Raw genomic sequence first — 20321 nt, forward strand, 5'->3', positions numbered from 1 at the left:
AATTTGGGTGACACTGGGAAATGAAAAACCCTTTTCCCTCCGCCCTGCTGGTGCGCGATTGGCTCGCGGCAGAGCCCCCTCTCTCCACAAATCTCCTCCAAGCCGCCCGGAGCCACCTTGATCTTCTCTTCTGGCGCTTGCGATCTGCGGGTCTTCAGCCGGCGGGGCTGGAATCGGAGGCCATCCCCCCCTCGCGCAGCCCCTTCCTCCAGCGCGGTCCCCTCCGGCTGGGGACATGGACCTCCACTTTACCGCGCCCGCGCACCCCGTCTCCGCGCCAAGGCCGACCTCCTTCTTCATCGAAGACATTTTGCTCCACAAGCCCAAGTCCTTGAGAGAGGTCCCGCCGGAGCACTTCTCCAGCCCCTTAGCCTCCAGGGTTCCTCTCCTGGACTATGGGTACCCTCTGATGCCCACCCCCACCCTCCTGGCGCCCCATCCGCACCATGCGCTCCACAAGCCGGAGCATCACCACCCGTACTTCTTAACCGCCTCGGGTAAGTTGGGTGCCCCATTCGCCCTGTGTTTGTCTCGGCCTTAGAAGGAGGGGGTACTGTGCTGGCAGGCGAACCCAGTCTTACAGCCCAGCACTGCAGACCTGGGGGATTTCATCTCCTAGCAAGGGACACGCTCCATCCTTCAAGGAATGGCACCTGTTATACATCAAGGCAGATTTTACACGCCTGCCGATGCTACAGGTTGGGGGAATCATTATAATAACAATCAGACTCCACTAGTTTATTTTATTCCGTGGCCTGGATCAACGGCGCCAGCGGATTTAGCCGGTGCTTGTGCATGCAGGGGTCTATTGAATACCACAGCAAAGATAACGTGCGTGTCGCATTTCTTCTCCTGCTGTCAGAGACTGGTGTCTAACCTCCCTCTCTCTGAACAGAAATCACAGTTTGCTTACTCACTTTTCGAGAGAATCTTTTCTTAGGGTCCAAATGTTCTGTGCTCTAAACAATAAGCCAGCAGAAATCCTATCGAAGCTGCATTCACAGGTCTGTGTATCCATCACTGACCTACTTTTAGAGCATGCATCTTCAAAAGAGCGGAAACTCTGTTAGTTTCGTTCCTATGGGGGGGCGGGAGGGAAGCTCCACAACCTCGATTTCCAAGTTACTAAAAATGATTTTTTATTTCCGATCAATGCATCCGATCACTTACTATTTAGTACCAAAAAGTTCAGAGGAATTTATCTGCGTAGCTGTCTGGGGTAAAATTCCTGACTTCTTCGGCTTCGTACGCGAAAAGATTGTCTGGCTTTTAAAAAAAGTTAATTTGTGTTCCGACTGTCCTTTCCCGCATCCAGTCAATCAGTGAGTCCCTTCCTTCCGATCTTCGCGGCACAGGTGGTAAATATTTGTCTGTGCCTCCTAGGAAGCTGGTAGTGAATTTCGATTTTCAAAAATGTGCCCGATTAAACTGTGCGCAGAGCAAGAAGATCAATCCAGTACAGAATTACAGAGACTAGGGAGAACAAACGGAACCAATTGTCTAATAAAATAAAATAAACACCCTTACCTTTGGCTGTAAAAGAAAGTGGACCCTTCGAAGTATTTAACAGAGCGGCTGATGAATAAATCACAAAGAAATCTCATGATCAAATGAAAAGCGAGGGCTGGATTTATTATTCGCTACCATCAATAGAAATAATTTGAACGGAAACGCGTGTCGGGTTCGGAATAGAGATACAGAGAAACTAAATCCGGTGTGCGAATCCTCCCCACCTCGGAAATCAGCCCGCTACTCTTTTCTTTTTAATCGAGTTTGAGTATGTTGCTTTCCCACTGTTATACATGGGGTGGGGAGAGTGAGGAGGGCAGAGAGAGAACCGACCCTCGTGATATAGTGTTGCAAAGCGATGGGTTTCATAGATCTATACCTCAACATATCATCCTGCGCTGGTTTTCTAAAATAAGGGCGGGGGAGGATTAAATTCACAGGTTAAAGAAATAGACACACCTAATACACTCGTGTAATCTGATTACACACACACGTCTCTGTGTTTGTATGTGTGTAATATACAATTACACACCCAAAATGAGTGTGCCCATGTTTGTGTAACTGTGTGTATATGTTTAAAATTATTCTGTGTGTGTTTATGGGTGTATATACACACAATTACACACGTTTGTGTAATTATATATTACATACACTCACGTTTTATGTGTGCATTTATGTTTGTATAATTCGAGTACATTTCTACACAGGTGGGTGTATATATAATATTGTTTAAGTAATAATTGTCTTTATTCTAGACCCCGGAATTGCAACCAGACCAAAATTCCACTTGTTGCACAATTTGTAAATACCCACCGTGTTCATGTCAGCTTACTTTAAAAAAAAATCTTTCACTGGTGTGTGTGTGTGTGTAAAAAGAATACACACACACACGTTCTACTTAACATTTCTCCGGCTGAGCTATGTCTGTGGAATGAGTTAATGCCAAAGGGCTGCCCAGGAGAACAACTGTGCCAAATTCCAAGCCGCCTCCTGGTGCATTCTTTGTGCGCGGCAGGGAGATGCCAGCCTGGGACAGACTGTGCCCCTCACCCCAAGAAGAAACCGGTGCGAACAGAATGTAGGGTGGATTCGGGAGTCGCCTGGCCCCTGGGGAGACGAGCCACGTTGACTCACCTAGGTGCGGGCTCTGCCACCCCAGGGACTCCTCCCGGGCCACACGCAGGAGGCTGCGCGGTGCGGGGCAGCGGCCGCGGCGCTCCCAGCCCTCACCCTGCAGCGTGCACTGTCCACACCAGGTGGGTGGGGAAGGGCAGGGGGTGGGGAGCTCCTTTCCCTCCAGGCTGGGCTGGGGAAGGGGGAGAGGACCCCGGCTCTCCAGCCTCGGTCCCCGCCCCGTCCCACGGCCTCTCTCCCCTGTGCCCCCCGCTGCAGGCATGCCCGTGCCCGCCCTCTTCCAGCACCACCCGCACGCCGAGCTGCCCGGCAAGCATTGCCGCCGCCGCAAGGCCCGCACCGTCTTCTCCGACTCGCAGCTCTCCGGCCTGGAGAAGAGGTTCGAGATGCAGCGGTACCTCTCCACCCCGGAGCGCGTGGAGCTGGCCGCCGCCCTCAGCCTCTCCGAGACGCAGGTACCCAGCCACGGAGGTTCCCGTGCAACACCCGGGGGATGGAGAGACCCCCACCCGGGAAGGGACACTGGGGCTTGCCCCCGGCTCTGCGCCCCAGCCCCAGGCGTCTCCTCGACCTCCCGGTTCCCTGCAGTGGCCTAAGGAGCTGGGGAGAGGCCCGCGGGGAAGCAGGCAGCAGCTGCCACCCCCGTGGTGCCCTCCAGCTGTGTTCCGAGGGGACATCCTGGGATGAGGGGCCTCAGTCTGAGGCCGGGCAGCATGGAAATGACATGCCAGGCACGGGGTGGAGTTACCACGTGTGAAGCTGGGGCGCATGCTACCGCCATGCGTGCTCATGCCATGCGCTGGGGAGAAGGTGCCCCCTGGGGAGCTGGGGCACACGCGAAATTGTTCCTCCCCTTTCTCTCACAGGTAAAAACGTGGTTCCAGAACAGAAGAATGAAGCACAAAAAGCAACTGAGGAAAACCCAAGACGACCCAAAGAACCCCAGCGGGGAGGAGTGCCTGGAGCAGGGCTCCAGCGAGCCTGAACTGACCGACAAAGCCAGCTCGGACCTCCGCAAGGCCAGCCAGCAACCCGCGTTCCTGCTGGAGGAGAACGAAGATGAGGTGGACATCGTTGAGGATGGGGACATTTGCGCCACCCCGCATCTGATATAGACATGCTCTTTCCCCTCCCCACAAGGCGAAGGGCCCGGGTGACTGGAGGCACCTGATCTTCTGGGTTTGCCTGCGGAGTGCTAAGAGCCATGCCTCCTCGGCCCAATAACCAAGGCAGGTGTGTCTGACCCGTCGCTTTAAAAGCTTGTCCCAGGCCCCAGCAGTCCCCAATAGACCAGGCTAGTGCTGGAGCCAGAGAATATTTTAAGGTCACGTTTGAACGGATCTGTTTGGACAGTCTGGGAAAGAAACACATCGGATTCGATGTAAACATAATTATAGAGCGAGCAGTCCGGTTTATATCATTGGTTGCGGGTAGAATCTGCCCGGCTTGGTTATTTCTAATTCAGCTCACGCTTGTTAACTTCTGTCGACTTTTGAGTCCCTTTGAGCTAGCACAACTAAGTATGGGAGGTTGATCGTGTTTAAGCACGACTTAAAAACAACCGAGATAGCTAGCTAACACGAGCCTCTCAGCGTAGACAAGGACAACAAAGTCAGCTAGTCACGGCTAAACTCGATAGTTTTGGACGTGTTTTTAAACACGATCACATTCTCTAATGTGGACCAAAGTATAACCAGCCTTCTGTTATTTGGCAGATAGTTTGTGTGTCCCGCAAACATGTTGTATAAATAGCAGGTACTTCTAATTTCGTTCAAAGCCAAGTACAAATTTGACATTTGCTTTGAAAACTGAATAAAAAGATAGCAAAATCACCTCCCTATATTCCAATTTTCCGGTCTCGTTCGAAATGCATGGATAACATTTATCCGTAGGCAAAGCTTTCCCTAGTTTAACATCAAACTTATATCCGGTATATTATTTTAGTACGCTGGTGTTGAGAGTTAAAAATCAGGGATACGTCGACTCCAGTGAGACAGAAGCTCGCTTAGTCACAAAGCAATGACAATGAATGGTGTATCCAGACAATTTCCCTTAATATTATTGTAAATTACCATCTAAAATCTACTCTGAAACCCATCTAAAATCAGACACACTCCAGCGAATGCATATATTTAAACACTAAATTGCATAAAGTTTCTCCAAAGAGGCAGGTAAGAAAAATACATTGTATATAATTCCGAGCTTGTAAAGGGGGAAAAAGCATTGCTAATAAACTTGATTTTTCTTAAGACATTCAGAAAAAAATGAATCGAATTTGTTTAGTAAAATTGATCTTGTATATTTTTAACAGCTTACCTCCATCCAAAGTATGATTTATGAATCGTTTCCTGATGTGAATCAGTTTTAGAATACGTTTGTTTTTAACGGAGTATGTTCATAAACTAGTTTAAAGTCTGACTCATGTTTCATTGGGAGTGCCTGATGTATGAATTCCACCATACCGCAGTTCGCAACTGTCCAGCGGTTTTAAATCTACACCTTCGGCTGACAGCCTGAAACATATCCAGCTATAACACTGCAAATCCATCTCTGCGTTGCAGAGTTGTATATAAGAGTCTTCAATGATGCCTCAGGCTTGCTTTTTATTTATTTACATTACAGTGAAATATCTTGAATTTCCAGCTAAACAAAACATTTCCTGGTATAAAGTACCGACAAGAAGGAAAGGCACAATTCTTGTTGACAGACATTTGATATTGAATACAAGCTTTTGTTCGAAGAACCATAAGGAAAGATTGATTTCTGATGTCTTCTTCGGTGTTCTATTTTAAACCAAGTCTGTGCAAACACTCCAAATTCCATTTCAGTCTCTCTTTAGGGTTTTTTGTAATTGTTTTTAATTTATTTATTTTTTATTAAGAGTTGATTTGGTTGTTGGGTGTCCTTAGCACTTCTGGTTTTTGGACTGTAGGACATGCAGTTTTGTTGCAAAAATTTAAAAAGTGCCCCATATTCATCAGCAAAATATGACTTATTTAAACTTGTATGTTTCCTTCCCCTTTGTGGGTTTGCAGTATAATTAGAAATAATAAAGATCACACCTGAAAAACTTCCCGATAATGAATGTGTGTTTTTGGACTGTTTACAAACACTTCAGAGAAAACTCTTTTCTTTAATGACTTTCAATCACAATATTTTGCTGCTAAAGTATGCAGCTCCTTAAAGATTATAGTTCAAAGGGTAAGACCCACCAACATTCCAAGAATATATAATTGTTCTTTAGAAAATCACTCTTGAAATCCATTCTAGCTATAACAAAAGTCATTGAATAGTGTCAATACAATGAGATATCAGCTAGATGAAAGCCTTTATTATATATCCATGATCACTGACTCTGGCAATATCTAAACCAAAGCACTAGGAAGGACAATACATTTAATTTGTTATTTTTGTGCATTTGATATTTAATTTGATAGTTTTCTTATGTTATATTTGTATCTTGTAGGCTGTGGAAGTGTTTTTTTAGTTGGTATGTCTTTCATCAACATTTAATAAAAGTGTGAGTAAAACAGCCACAGCATACAGACTAGTTTCTAAAATTAATACTAACAAGGAGCTATACGATAATGTTTTAATGTTAAGATTCTGATTACCATTTTTAATGATAACATTAACTCCCAACAAATATTGTATACAAGAGTATTATAGAGACCAGATTTCACAACCGATGTCATCAGTAAAAAGAAAGCATATACTAATGTCTTTGTTTGCAGCAGTTCTTAAAGTCACAGTGTTCTTTATTCAGACTAAGATATTCATGGTTTTTGAGTACCATGATTTAGCACAAATAATTTTATGAAATAGAGAAAAAAGAGAGAATTCAGAAGTAAATACACACAAGGGATCATCTAAAATGTACATTACTCTGAGTGACATTAAAAAATCAGAATTCTTCACATTTGTGGGTATGGTTCTGTCACTTGCAGTGAGAATTGCTTTTGCTCCTGTGTGAACAGAAAAGGCACATTATTATGCTTCCTAATGATCTTTTCCCAGTTTTTGGAAACAAAGGCATGTAGTAAATGCTCTTATGTGGAGAGTACATGCAGAGTGCATGGCAGGAAAAAGGGCAGGGTGGATTATTATGGGAAATGCGACAGGAAGCACAGAAGAAATTGCAGGGACTACAGAAGTGGAGAGCACCATTGGATTAAGAATTACATTTATACTGGCCATTTGCAAAATGTCTATTCCTCTTTAAGAAGAGTGTGATGTTACTCACCCCACCCTTGGACTGGCATTGCTAGACACCCCATTTTGAATAAACAGTGCAGGGACGATCATGTGCTCTGTTACCACTTTCAAGATCATCAAGGCAAATGCCTCCAAAGAGAGTGCACAGCTGTACGGCAATAGCTGAGTCTGTGTGAGCCTGTATGCTTGCAGGCAGCAGCCCCTACCACTATATGCAGATGATTCTTACCTACAGCAGGAATAATTTCTGGGTGTGAGCATAGGCAGTAGATGTGTGCACACAAACATGCAAAAAACACCCCTAGGCTCCACCTCATCATGTCCCTCCATGGCTCCTCTTGCAGAGGGCAAGGGGAGCAGCTGTTGTTTTGTTTAAGTAGGGGGCTTGGCTTGGAGTAGGCAACGGTCCACCTACTGAGAACCACTTTTCTGCACATGCCAGAATTTGGTCCTTCATACAGAAAGGTCTAGAATGTGCCACAAAAAATAATAGGGAACCCAAGGGTATAATCTCAAAACAATGCACAGGGCTGTAATGCAAATGAAGTTGCATGACCAGAGTTGTGCAGCCAGTCCCCTTTGGAGCAAGTTGAGGCTAGATAGTCTTCTTCCCTTGAGTGTATAGTAATAATTTGGTCCCAGTCTTCCTCCGACATTATCTCACTCTCCAGAAGTGTGTCACCTAGGGAAGAAATGCATCCAAGAACAAGGTCCATGAACGTTGAAGGCACCCAAAATAGGGTGTAAACTGGATTCAAGCAATGTCTAGCTCTCGTGCTGTCTCTTTGCCCAGGCGTGCATGTCACCCTTAAACTACATCGCTGATTTACAAAATACCCTTATCTTTCCTCGACCCTGAGCCCCTTTGCAAATAAATAAATAAATGCAATCAAATGAAAAGGAAAGCCAGCTGCTACTGCAGGTCCACAGACTAAATATAACCAGCATGGCAAAAATCAAACCTAGTAATATTCTCCTTCGTGCCACACAAATCTCCAAGCCCCCTAATCTGATTGACAAAGGTGAAAAGCTCCTGCAGCTTCCATTGACTCCAAGGAGAAGTCTGCATGGCTAGTCTTTCCTTGTAGTGTGCGGGTACCAAGATGATACTGAGGAGGGCAAAAATATGAGGTATTATGTATATTTATTTGAGCCCCAACAGTGATCATGGTGCCGTATAACACATGGCGGAAACAGTCCATTCCCAGAGAAATTTACAAACCAAGAATGGCTTCTAGTACAGCGACAACCCCAATTATAGCTTGGCCACTGTAATGGGGTTTACTGGGCCTTTAAAGCCAGAGAGAGAAGTTGTGGAGCTACCCAGCTCCAGAAGTCCTGGGACAGACAAAGGCCCAGGGGATGACAGAGGCAGATGCTGAGAGAGAGGAAATGGTCTGGGGGGTAACAGGTGATGTCTAGAAAAACTCTGTTTACCATTCTCCTTAGAGCTGGGGAGCAGGAAGTTGGTATTACAGGGCGGGGCAGAGTTCCCTTCTCTCATCCAATCAGGACAAGTTCTGGGAAGGAGGGCAGCATATAATGTACCTTGTCCCTCATAATGGATTGGGATAGTGGTAGGAAGAGCCCTTCCTGCCAATGTTTTCTGGGTCAGCAAGAATGACACTGAATTGTTTTGACTCTGACTGCAAACTGGACAAGCATTGGGGGAAAAAGCCTGCATCCTCCCGTGGAGAAAGGGACATTTGTGGTGAAGGCTTTTTCTTATGTTCTGTTTGAGAGGCTTTGTTGGTTAGCCTGGATAGAAGTAATTTGAAGTGTCAGCTGGGAGAACGTGGCTCTTAGTTGCAGCCTGCTATGAATGTCCAGTTGTAGCATCATAATACCCCAAATACTGTTGGCCAATAGTGCAAATCTTCTGTGGACTCAGCCCTGACATGACCCTAGGTTGCTGGTGAAAGGTACCAGATGGCCAGCCCTGGAGAGTGAAGTAGGTAAAGCAGAGGCAGTATAAGCTTCTTTTACAGCGCCCTCTGCTCGCATGCTTCAACTTTGACTTGGCAGGACTATCTGGAGAGGAGAGAGGGAAGCTGAAACTGCAGAGACCCTTTGGACCTCATCCTGACAGCTGAATCTACTGACAATGCCTGGTAGCTGTGGTGATGTTTTGCCACGTGGCTTGAGAGAAGACTTTTAAACCACCAGGCCCCCTCTGACACGTGCTCATGAATATAACAGGGAATTAGTGGCTACAATGCAGCAAGTTGAAGTCAAGGCTCTGCAGGTGTGTGCCCTAATGAGGTGTTAATGGGAGAGCAGGTGCACATGAATAAGGAGCACTGAGGTAGTGAATAAAGCATTGTGAACATGGAGTGCTGTAACCCAAAAGGGACATATCTAGTTTGCACTGTAGTCTCTGTTTGGTCTTATTTCCACACAAGCTTGCACCAGTTTAATTAAACAAGTGAAACTTCTTGTATACATGCTCTTATTTTGCTTCAAGAATGGCTTATTTCTGGGTTGCCTTCAGGCTGCTCCTAATCTTTTCCCCTAGCTCAGCTAAGGACAATATTGTTCACGTTGCAGCTGCTAGAACTAGAAGAGACTTTCTGAAGTGTTGGAGATGACTCGGCTGATAGTGCAGACTCGCAACAGGGACACTAGACTTTGGCTGTAAAGCACAAGGTATATTTATGGGACTATCTAAATAACATTGTTTCAGCCACTTAGGGTTTGTCTATATGGGGGAAAGTGAGCAAAATAGCTACTGAAGAATAAGCTATTCCAAAATAGCTCCCCCTGTAGACACTATTCTGGAATAAAGTGGCTAATTAGTATGCTTTGTGAGGGCACTAATTATTTTGGAATAAAGTGACTTATTCCAGAATAGGATGTCTCACAGGGAGCTATCAAATTAAAGCAGCATTACACTGCTGAGTGCTTAGTCACCCTCCATAAGGAAGGCGGTGTTTGGGATTGGAAGGATTCATCACTTACCTGCGTGGAAAAGGTGGATAATACCATAGAATACTTAGGCCCTTCTTTCCCTGTGTGGGAGGAATGAGAGAACATCACCGCAAGAGCTGGGGGTGGTGCTGCTTTTAACCTGCAGGGTCCTTAAGAAAGGGAAATGCTTGGCAAAGCCCCTTTTATAATGCTCTCTAGAGGGCAGGGTTTAAAGGGCTGGTTCCAGTTCTGGGCTAAGTAAGCCCCGTTGTACGCTGGTCAGCAGCTATAAAAAGCCATTGGAGGATAGTGTGTGCTCACTCAAAGGGCTTGGGCTCTCTTGGGGTGCTCCATTCCTGTGCAGTGATGTGATGGAAGGGAACACATTGACTGTACTGAAATACATGGGGCTAGAAGCGTTTCACCGGGGCAGTAGGAGAATGGCATTTTGCCTTTTAAAAAGTCCAGCTGGCATGTGCAAAACCTAGAAAGACTTATAGGAGACAAAGGGTGAACATAAGAATGGCTGTACTGCGTCAGACCAATGTCCGACCTAGCCCAGTATCCTGTTTTCCAACACTGGCCAGTGTCAGGTGCTTCAGAGGGAATGAACAGAGCAGGGCAATTATCGAGTGATCCATCATCTGTTATTCAGTCCCAGCATCTGGCAGTCAGTGGTGTAAGGACACCCAGAGCATGGGGGTTGCATCCCTGACCATCTTGGCTAATAACCATTGATGGACCTATACTCCATGAATGTATCTAATTATTTTTTGAACCCAGTTATACTTTTGGACTTCACACATCTCCTTGCAATGTGTTCCATCGGTTGACTGTGCATTGTGTGAAGAAGTATTTCCATATGTTTGTTTTAAATGTGCTGCCTATTAATTTCATTGGGTGACCCCCTGGCTTTTTGGGTTATATGAAGGGGTATATAACACTCTTCATTCATTTTCTCCACACGAATCATGATTTTATACACTTTTATCATAGTCCCCCTTAGTCATCTCTTTTCTAAACTGAACAGTCCCAGTCTGTTTAATCTCTCCTTGTATGGAACCTCTTCCAGACCTTAATCATTTTTGTTTCCCTTCTCTGTACCTTTTCTAATTCTAATCATCTTTTGTGAGATGGGGCAATCAGAACTTCACGCAGTATTCAGGATGTCAGAATGCTACTATATAAATCCATGGTACATTATCTATCCCTTTCCTAATGGCTCCTAACATTCTGTTAGCGTTTTTGACTGTGGCTGCATATCGAGCAGATGTTTTCACTGAATTATCCACAATAACTCCAAGATCTTTCTTGAGTGGTAACAGCGAGTTGTGGCCCTCTGAGTATAGCTACAAAGCACAATTTTATGAAGCACCACAACATGATTCACGAGTTCTGGCTCAAATATTTTAAGTGGTATTGAAGTAGCACAAGGGATAAATGCTACAGCGACCTGTATCCAACTTCGTTACGACAGAATGCAGCTAAAGAAGCCCTACATCAAAGAATTAGAAATACACACTGGGCCCTCCCAGCAATCTCTCATACAATGTCAGGCCCCACTTTGCATTTATAGAGCGCCTCTCAGTTGGAAGGATCCTGATACTTAGTCCTGCTGTGAGTGCAGGGGACTGGACTAGATGACCTCTCGAGGTCCCTTCCAGTCCTACGATTCTATGAAGCAATTTACACACACTCACCACTGAAATTCAGCCATCTTTGGGTTAGGAGGATTGACCAAACCTGCAGATCAGTTGAGGAAATGTTGACCTCAGAGCCTAGAGCAAATCCTCACTTGTGTGCACGTGCCATAGAATCTTTCCTGTCCATACAGAAGAGACAGGATCTCATTGTAATCCTTTTGCTCCAGCCCCCTGCTGCACTAAAATAGATGAACTCTTATGTACCATGGAAGGCTGAAGGGCTTCGTAAAGCCTTGCTGGGATATGAACCTGTGGCTCCAGAGAGTCTAGTAGGCATGCAGTGGGCATAGGTATGCATGGTGTCTTACAAACATGCAATAGGTGGAGCTTATGATGCCTTGAATAGCTTACTAAGTAAGTTAGAGGGGTAAGAAATGCAAATGACTATTGACTGCAGGGAAGGAAGAAGAAACAAGACCGAACAAGGGGAAAGAAGAATTCATGCTAGGAAGAGTATAGCTCCCTGGAAAGCAGATCCTTTAATTCAGCCTAGAGGCTTCAGTCCTGATGCTTAGAGTACCAAGCCAAATCTTTTTAGTCTTCCAGCATTGTTATAATGCAAAATGCAGCCTTCATCTTGGTGAGGTTGCTTAGTCTGCTATACCCCCCACCTGTTACGCTACGTCCAGTTCTTGGAAAAACTTCTTGGCAAAGGTTGATGCTCTTATTACTGGCACATGCCAACATCTCACATTGATCGTGGTACTAGTACAGTAAAAATTATTTGATTTCCTGGCATATCTTTTCTATGGCATGGAACTTCTGTAAAACCCAGGGGATAACATGTAGCAGATCTCTTTAAAATATTTAATTCTAGAGTGACTATAGTTTTTAAAGGACATTTGTGTTTTGGTGCCTGTCCTGTTTGATTGTGGGTCTAACTTATGGCTGCCAACCATCTTTTATAACTTCAGTTCTTGCACAAGAAAAAGCATGAAACGTTGTCACTGACCTCTGACTCATTTGTTGATTCTGTTATGTTGTGATCAACATAGGATATTTGTCTACTGGACTGAAAACACAACTCCTTTTAGATAGGTTATCTAAAGCCCTCAGTGTTAACAACTATTGGTCATTTCTAATTTGGATCTCATTTGAGCCAGTGACATAAGTTAGGGTCAATGGCTTTGTATTCTGTTTGCAATGAGCTAATCATCTTCCCCTGGCCCCTGCCCAGATTCTAAATAAATGGTTTTCACGATCCCCTGGCCTCCAATATTAACACAGAGCTGGAAAGTAAGTCTTCTTTTGGGAAGAGTTATCCAAGGCTTACTTCTCTGAAGGTCTATGTTTGAGGCCAAAGAACTGAGTGATGACTTATGCCGATGACTGTCACAAGCAGGCTTCAGGGCATCATGACCACACTGCCGGTCTTTACTGCCAGAAGGAAAGATGATCCCCAAAGCTTTTATCTGTGCTAACATGGGGGTTATGGGATGGAAAAGGTTGAAACATTTAGCTAGCTAAAGGCATATGTCAAACAGGATCTCACATTAACAGGAGTTCTAAAACCCCTCTGACTGCAATAAGAATGTTTTCTGTATATCTGCAGGGCACAAATGATAGAACAAACTACTCCTCTTCTGCTTGGTGCTGATGCTATGATCCTAAATAGTCAGCCTATAAATGTCACATGAAACAGCACAGTTTCAAAGCCACTAGCAAAAATCTTGTCCAGCGGCCTCAAAAGGCACTTGGATACCCCAATGTTGAGTGCAATATAAGAACCTGAATACAAATGAAGAGAACAGAGAATCTGGAGCAACAAAGCCATAAAAAAAGGAGTTGATCAGAAAATCATTAAGGTAGTGCTTAACAAAGCCCAGGTCTTACTCCCTTCTCTGAGGAACGGGTTCAAAAGCTTAACATGTGCAGTTTTGAAAACAGAAGGTCAAGGAGGAATTTAATTACTGTACACAAATACCTGAGTGGGAACACTCTCATTTTACGGGAAAAGGAGAAAACACAAGGATATGTGCTGCACTTAAACAAGGAGAGATTCCAGTTGAACTGGAGTTGTCAAGCAAAGGGGGAATGAGGGGATGGTGCTGGGAACAGTTACAAGTGGAATAATTCAAGTTACTAATATAAATGGATTTAAAAAAGAATGTTCTGGTTCTACCTGCTTAAGATGGGGATATTCTGTCTAAAGATAGACTGGTATTGAAGGACTCCTGGTTTTTATGTTCTACCTCTTTGTATTTCTGTATGACATAAGAACATAAGAATGGCCACACTGGGTCAGACCAAAGGTCCAGCTAGCTCAGTATCCTGTCTTCTGACAGTAGCCAATACCAGGTGTTTCAGAGGGAATGAACAGAGCAGGTAATCATCAAGTGATCCATTCCCTGTTGTGCATTCTCAGCTTCTGGCAAACAGAGGCTAGGGACCCCATCCCGGCTAACAGCCATTGGTGGACCTATCCTCCGTGAACTTATCTAGTTCTTTTTTGAACCCTGTTATGGTCTTGGCCTTCACAACATCCTCTGACAAAGAGGTCCACAGGTTGACTGTGCGTTGTGTGAAGAAATACTTCCTTCTGTTTGTTTTAAACCTGCTGCCTATTAATTTCATTTGGTGACCCCTAGTTCTTCTTTGAGTGCTTGTTCACACTGATTCCAATCAGGTGTGTGTGCACGTTGCATACACGGTCATCAGAAACTTTTTCCCTTAGCAGCTCTGGTCCGGTCAGCTGGGGAGCCCCCTTCATGGCGCTCAATATATGACCCTGACGACCTGACCCCCCTTCAATTCCTTCTTACCGTCCATGGCTGCCGTTGGAACTGTGACTCGCTTGCTTTGCAAGTGTTCCCTTAGTGTAGTCACCTAGTTCTTCTTCTTGTTTTGTAGTTGTTAGTTAGTATAGGTATTTGTGAGCGGGATCTTTCCCTATCCCCGACCCCTGCTTGGGCTCCGGGGCATCCCGCGAGCCCAAGGCTTTAAGTCTTGCAGCGCATGCCACAAACCCATGCCAAATAGTGACCCCCACGGCTCTTGCCTGAGGTGTCTAGGGGAGGCGCATCAGACCGAGCGCTGCCAAATCGGCAGGGCTTTTAAACCTAGGACGAAAAAGGTGCAGGATTTCAGTTTGAAGCAGCTGCTCATAGAATCCGCACTTTATTCAGCAGCTTCGGACCGCCAAGGCTCAGGCCTGAGCGTGTCGGTGCGGAGCGCTCTGGCATCGGTTTGCAATTCGGGGCTGAGGAAGGACTCTAGTACGAGAGACCCTCGGCACCGGTGATCCCTGGCACCTCAACAAGGAGCACTCTTCAGAGTCTGATGCCAACTTGTATTATTCGAGATGCAGTCGGCACAGGTCGGGCAGGCGCCAAAGGGATGTGCATGCGGCCTGGCAGCCACAGAGACAACCCCCTATGCAATGGTCCTTTCGGACCCCCTGGGCTTACCAGTCACCCTTACATGCTGCCCTTCCCAGTCACCTAGAGATAGACCTGCCCTTTGGGGAGCTGAAACTGCCCTCTCCAAGTTGCCCCCTTAGACTGCAGAGGTGGGGCCGGAACCAGCTCAGGACCTGCCAAGAGTCCACGAGACAGCCACCCCTGCAGAGCCTCTTTCTTGAGTGGTAACAGGTAATTTAGACCTCCCTCATTTTATATGTATAGTTGGGATTGTTTTCCAATGTGCATTACTTTGCATTTATCAGCATTTAATTTCATCTGCCATTTTGTTGCCCAGTCACCCAGTTTTGAGAGTTCCTTTTGTAGCTCTTCACAGTCTGCCTGAGACTTAACTATCTTGAGTAGTTTTGTATCATCTACAAATTTTGTCACCTCACGGTTTACCCCCTTTTCCAGATCATTTATGAATATGTTGATTAGGACTGATCCCAGTACAGACCCCTGGGGGACACCAGTATTAACCTCTCTTCATTCTGAAAACTGACTATTTATTCCTACACTTTGTTTCCTATCTTTTAAGCAGTTACCGATCCATGAGAGGACCTTCCCTCTTATCCCATGACAGCTTACTTTAATTAAGAGCCTTTGGTGAGAGACCTTGTCAAAGGCTTTCTGAAAATCTAAAGAAGTGCATCTGAAGAAGTGGGTTTTTTATCCATGAAAGCTTATGCCCAAATAAATCTATTAGTCTTTATGATGCCACCAGACTCCTTGTTGTTTTTGAAAATCTAAGTACACTATATCCACTGGATCCCCCTTGTCCACATGCTTGTTGACCCCCCTCAAAGAATTCTAGTAGATTGATGAGGCATGATTTTCTTTTACAAAAAACATGTTGACTCATCCCCAACAAATTATGTTCATCTATGTGTCTGACAATTTTTTTCTATACTATATTTTCAACCAGTTTTCCTGGTACTGAAGTCAGGCTTACAGGCCTGTAATTGCTGGGATCACCTCTGGAGCCCGTTTTAAAAATTGGCGTCACATTAGCTATCCTCCAGTCATTTGGTACACAAGCTGATTTAAATGACAGGTTACAGACTACTATTAGTAGTTCTTCAATTTCATATTTGAGTTCCTTCACAACTCTTGGGTGAATACCATCTGGTCCTCGTGACTTATCACTGTTTATTTATCAATTTGTTCCAAAACCTGCTCAAATGACACCTCAGTCTGGGCCAATTCCTCAGATCTGTCACCTAAAAAAGAATGGCTCAGGTTTTGGAATCTCCCTCACATCCTCAGCCATGAAGACTGATGCAAAGAATTCATTTAGTTTCTCTGCAATGGCCTTATCGTCCTTGAGTGCTCCTTTAGCATTTCCATCGTCCAGTGGCCCCACTGGCTGTTTAGCAGGCTTCCTGTTTCTGATGTACTTAAAAAGTTTTTTTGCAATGACTTTTTGAGTCTTTGGCTAGCTGTTCAAGTTCTTTTTTGGCCTTCCTAATTATATTTTTATACTTAATTTGCCAGCTTTTATGCTGCTTTCTATTTTCCTCACTATGATTTTACTTCCACTTTTCAAAGGATGCCTTTTTGCCTCTCACTGCTTCTTTTACTTGGATGTTTAGCTTTTTTGGTTCTCTTACTATGGTTTTTTTTAATTTGGGGTAAACATTTAGGCTGAGCTCTATTATGGTGTCTTTAAAAAGGTTCCATGCAGCTTGCAGGGATTTCACTTGTAGCACTGTACCTTTTAATTTCTGTTTAACTAACCTCCTCATTTTTGTGACCTATGGCAAGCCACTTGAACTCTGTGTTTTATTTTATCTTGCTATCTATCACTAACACTACTTAAGGGTTGCTTTGCTCCTGCCAAGGGGACTGAATTCTCCATTGCAATGCATTATGCTGGCTTTGCCATAGGTATTGAGGCAAGGCAAATTGATTTAAGTGATCCTCGTGGTACATGGAAAACTAACCATATGGCATTACCTGCAGCTGCCCTCTCTGCACTTACAATCAGTGATTGCACGAGCTGTTGGGTAGTTTTATAGCATCTGCTGTATCCATGTTTTTGGCTCAGTTGTATTTCCATTCAAAAGAGCCCTCTTCTGTAAGGCAAGCTTCTTTAACTCATTCTTGCCAGCTGTCATCAGTAGAGCTTCACTCTGTATATACTGTCCCTGTACACCACTCCATGTTCACAGAAACCTCTTCTGTAGCCAAATCAACCAGCATATCTCACCCTCTAGTGCCAGGAGTATTTAGGTTGAGTATTAGGAAATACTTCCCTCTGGTGATCCCATCTATTGCAGAATTTGTTTCCAAAGGGAAGTGGTGGAAGATTTTTAAGGCACTGGACCAAGTTTATCACTGGTATAACACCACTGACGTAAGCCTGTAGCCACAGACCAATAAAGACATTACTTTCTACTGGAGTTCACTTATTAAACTCAAGGGATAATGGTTTGCTTTGCTTTCTAAAAACCTCCAATCTGAGTCAAATCCATCCCTGGTGTAATTCCGTTCAAGACGCATGAATTTGTCCCCGTATGTTTCATTATTTCCTTGTGAAATTAATTTTCCTACTCTGCTGAGGTGTTTGTATTTTTGTCTCACCATCACATGCAACGGTTGTGCAAGGAGGCCACATTCAATTTGGATCTGTGTGCCAATTTTCAGATCTGACTAAGTATAACCATTAGGCCAAATTATTATTATTTATTATTTGTATTTGCATACAGCCTAGAAGCCCTAGTCATGGGCTTCCTTGCTGTAATTCCACTGAGTTCACTGGCAATCTGACAACTCCATTGAGCATGCCAGGGATGAATGTGGCTTTTAGATGGGAATTTGTAGAAAATAGAACAAACTTATTGGCCCTTTGGTTAAATACGTGATCTCCAGTGGTGAATAATGTCATTAGCATGTGGATTTATTTTTCAGGCACTTTTTCAGCTTCACAGCATAATATTTTTTGCCTACAACAATCAAACCTAACTGGGGGGGACACCCCCCCAAAAAAAGAGAGTTTTTGAGGGGTCTGAAAGAAACCAAGAAAGGAAAGAGTAGGAAGACTAATTCCATATAAGGGAATCCCAGATATTTATGCCCATATAACATTTGCATAAAACCAATTATAGTGTCCAGAAATAAAAATAGATTTAATATATGTTCCTTTTTTGAGGGAAGTGAGATTCTTTAGATATCCTTAATGTAAATATCATTCAGGTATCCCCACCTCGGCAAGGTGACACCTACCACCTGGCCAAGAGTTATAGCTAGACACAAGCTGTTTCATGCTACTGACTTTACAACAATTAGGTCTGGCTCATGGAGGGAAAGGATCCAGCTCTATGATGTAGAGTCTAGAATGAAAGTAGCCAGGAGAAAGTTCCAGGGGAGGTATGCTGCTCTAACGTTCCCCGCCATTACACTACGGAGCCCCAGGAGGCACAATCTCAGATGCATGGTGGTTAATTGTCTGAAGGCCTGATTCTACCGCCCATACTCATGTGAGTAACACTTTACTCTATGCATTGCCATGTAGTTCCATTGATTTCGATATGAGAGTAAGGGTCTGAGTCAACCTTAATGTGGTCCCGAATGCTTAATGCAAAATTTAAGCCAATTTCTTATTAAAATCTTTGTCTTTCTAATTTGAATTACATTAAGTTTTGGCCTTTGCTTTTAAGCAGATGGAGGCTCATCATTTACTTGTGCAGTCCCTTTTGTACCACTGTTATCTGTTTGGTGCAAAAAGAATTTGCATTACTATTAAAGCAGATCAGAAGACTTCCTTTGCATGCACACTGAAAATAACCTCTTTTCAAATTTCACCTTGGGAAAATACAGTCTTTTGCAAATGGTCTGCAAGATGATCGTGTTCATGGGACTATTTATGTATTTGCCATGGGGAAGCATCCTATTAATGACAGGACTTATTGATACAATTTTAATATTGGGGGTAAGGGGATATTGGTGGGTGCCCTTTAATGTTCCTTAAAAGGTCACTATTTAAAAAAAACACACCCCTCCCCCCCCCCCCCCGGAGTTTACATGAGCTATAAAAGGTACTAGGATGACAAACAGTGAGGAAGGTGATCAATTAAGACATTAAGCATTTTGCAACACACGGACGCATCTGCATTTTAGCCTAATAATAAGGCCATCAGCTCATTTTCAGGGGGCTGTTGCCTACTTCAACTCAATCCTGAGATCAAAGGGAAAATGTCTGCTTGCATTTTCTAATCAGAAAAGGGATGCTAATTTCGACTCCTTAATGTGTGGTGGTGAGAGACTCCTTCAATTAACTGAATTCTATAGCGCGGAGGGAAAAAAAGGATACAAAGGGAGACAGGCTAGAAAGGCAGAAGTTCTCATTAAATCAAAAGGTCCAGTATTCATTATCTCTAGCATCTGGGGCTAAGCACTAAACATGGAGATCATCAAAGAGGATTTAATGGGTTAAATTGAGAATATACTCTAATTAAAATATTAGATACACATAAATAGCTCTTTGATATTCATCTAAAAGTTCAATTAAAAATAGGTGCTTCGGGTTTGTATTAAAGGGGGATTATCACTTTAAAGCAGAGGCAACAAGTTTATGGCCTTCTCCAGAAATGCTTCAAAGTGTTACCATTTTATTTAAAAAATATAAGTAGGATAACAATTATAACTGGCCTGGTATGGAACTGTCTGTGTAACGTGAATCCTGAGGCTAAACAGAGCTGAAGGGCCAAGAGGTAAGAGAGAGCAAATCCAAAATCCAAGAAGGGATAATTTTGTCCTGGATCCACTGAAAGCTGCAAAACGGTTGCCCTGCTGCTGTACTTTTAAGTGCAAAACGTTTTGCACGTAAGCTGAACCAAACCTCTTTGCAGAGAATTTTCTCGTGCAAGTTTCCAGTGCTTCCATAATATTTATGGTAAATAGACCAAAATGATTGTAAGTCTCCCTGTTTTAAGGTAATCGTTCAGCAAAGCATTTAAGCACATGCTTAAGTACTTCGTTGAATCCAGGCCCAAGTAATCAAGGCCTCGTTTCAAATCGAGGGGAAGCAACCTTTCCAATGACATACGGCACTGATGCTTAACTCCTTGTCAATTCTAGGAGCCATTTGTTTCCTAGTGTTTGAGATCATGGATTGATTTCAATAATTTAGAGTGGGATTCAAAGCCCACAGACATCAACTGGAGTCTTTCAGTGGCCTGTCTTTATTAAGCAAAATGATCTTCCTGCTAACTTGTGACATTACCTTCAACTCCTAGCAGGAGTTTGCATCCAACTATTCAAAAGTCCAGAATTAGCCCATTATAAGACTAAAAATATTTCTTGGAACTCATTTCCATATTTACCTTTTACAGAAAACTCAGTGCAGGCACAGAGACTTAAGCTTTTCACGTTCACTCTATCCGCTGTATTCTCCAATTAACCCTTCCACTGTACACCTTCTTCAGCAAGACCAAACTTTGCTCAGGCCAGG

At 44.0% G+C, this 20321-nt stretch overlaps 1 protein-coding gene across 1 annotated transcript; it reads left to right on the forward strand.

The window, feature by feature from the left end:
- The first annotated feature begins 235 nt into the window (after positions 1–235).
- BSX (brain specific homeobox) lies at positions 236–3758 on the forward strand. The gene is made up of 3 exons (XM_077840037.1): positions 236–497; positions 2902–3098; positions 3510–3758. Exons 1-3 carry the CDS (start codon positions 236–238, stop codon positions 3756–3758), a joined length of 708 nt encoding a protein of 235 aa, XP_077696163.1.
- Positions 3759–20321: the final 16563 nt, after the last annotated feature.

This window comes from Eretmochelys imbricata, chromosome 22, assembly GCF_965152235.1.
Source record: "Eretmochelys imbricata isolate rEreImb1 chromosome 22, rEreImb1.hap1, whole genome shotgun sequence".
Taxonomy (NCBI): Eukaryota; Metazoa; Chordata; order Testudines; family Cheloniidae; genus Eretmochelys; species Eretmochelys imbricata.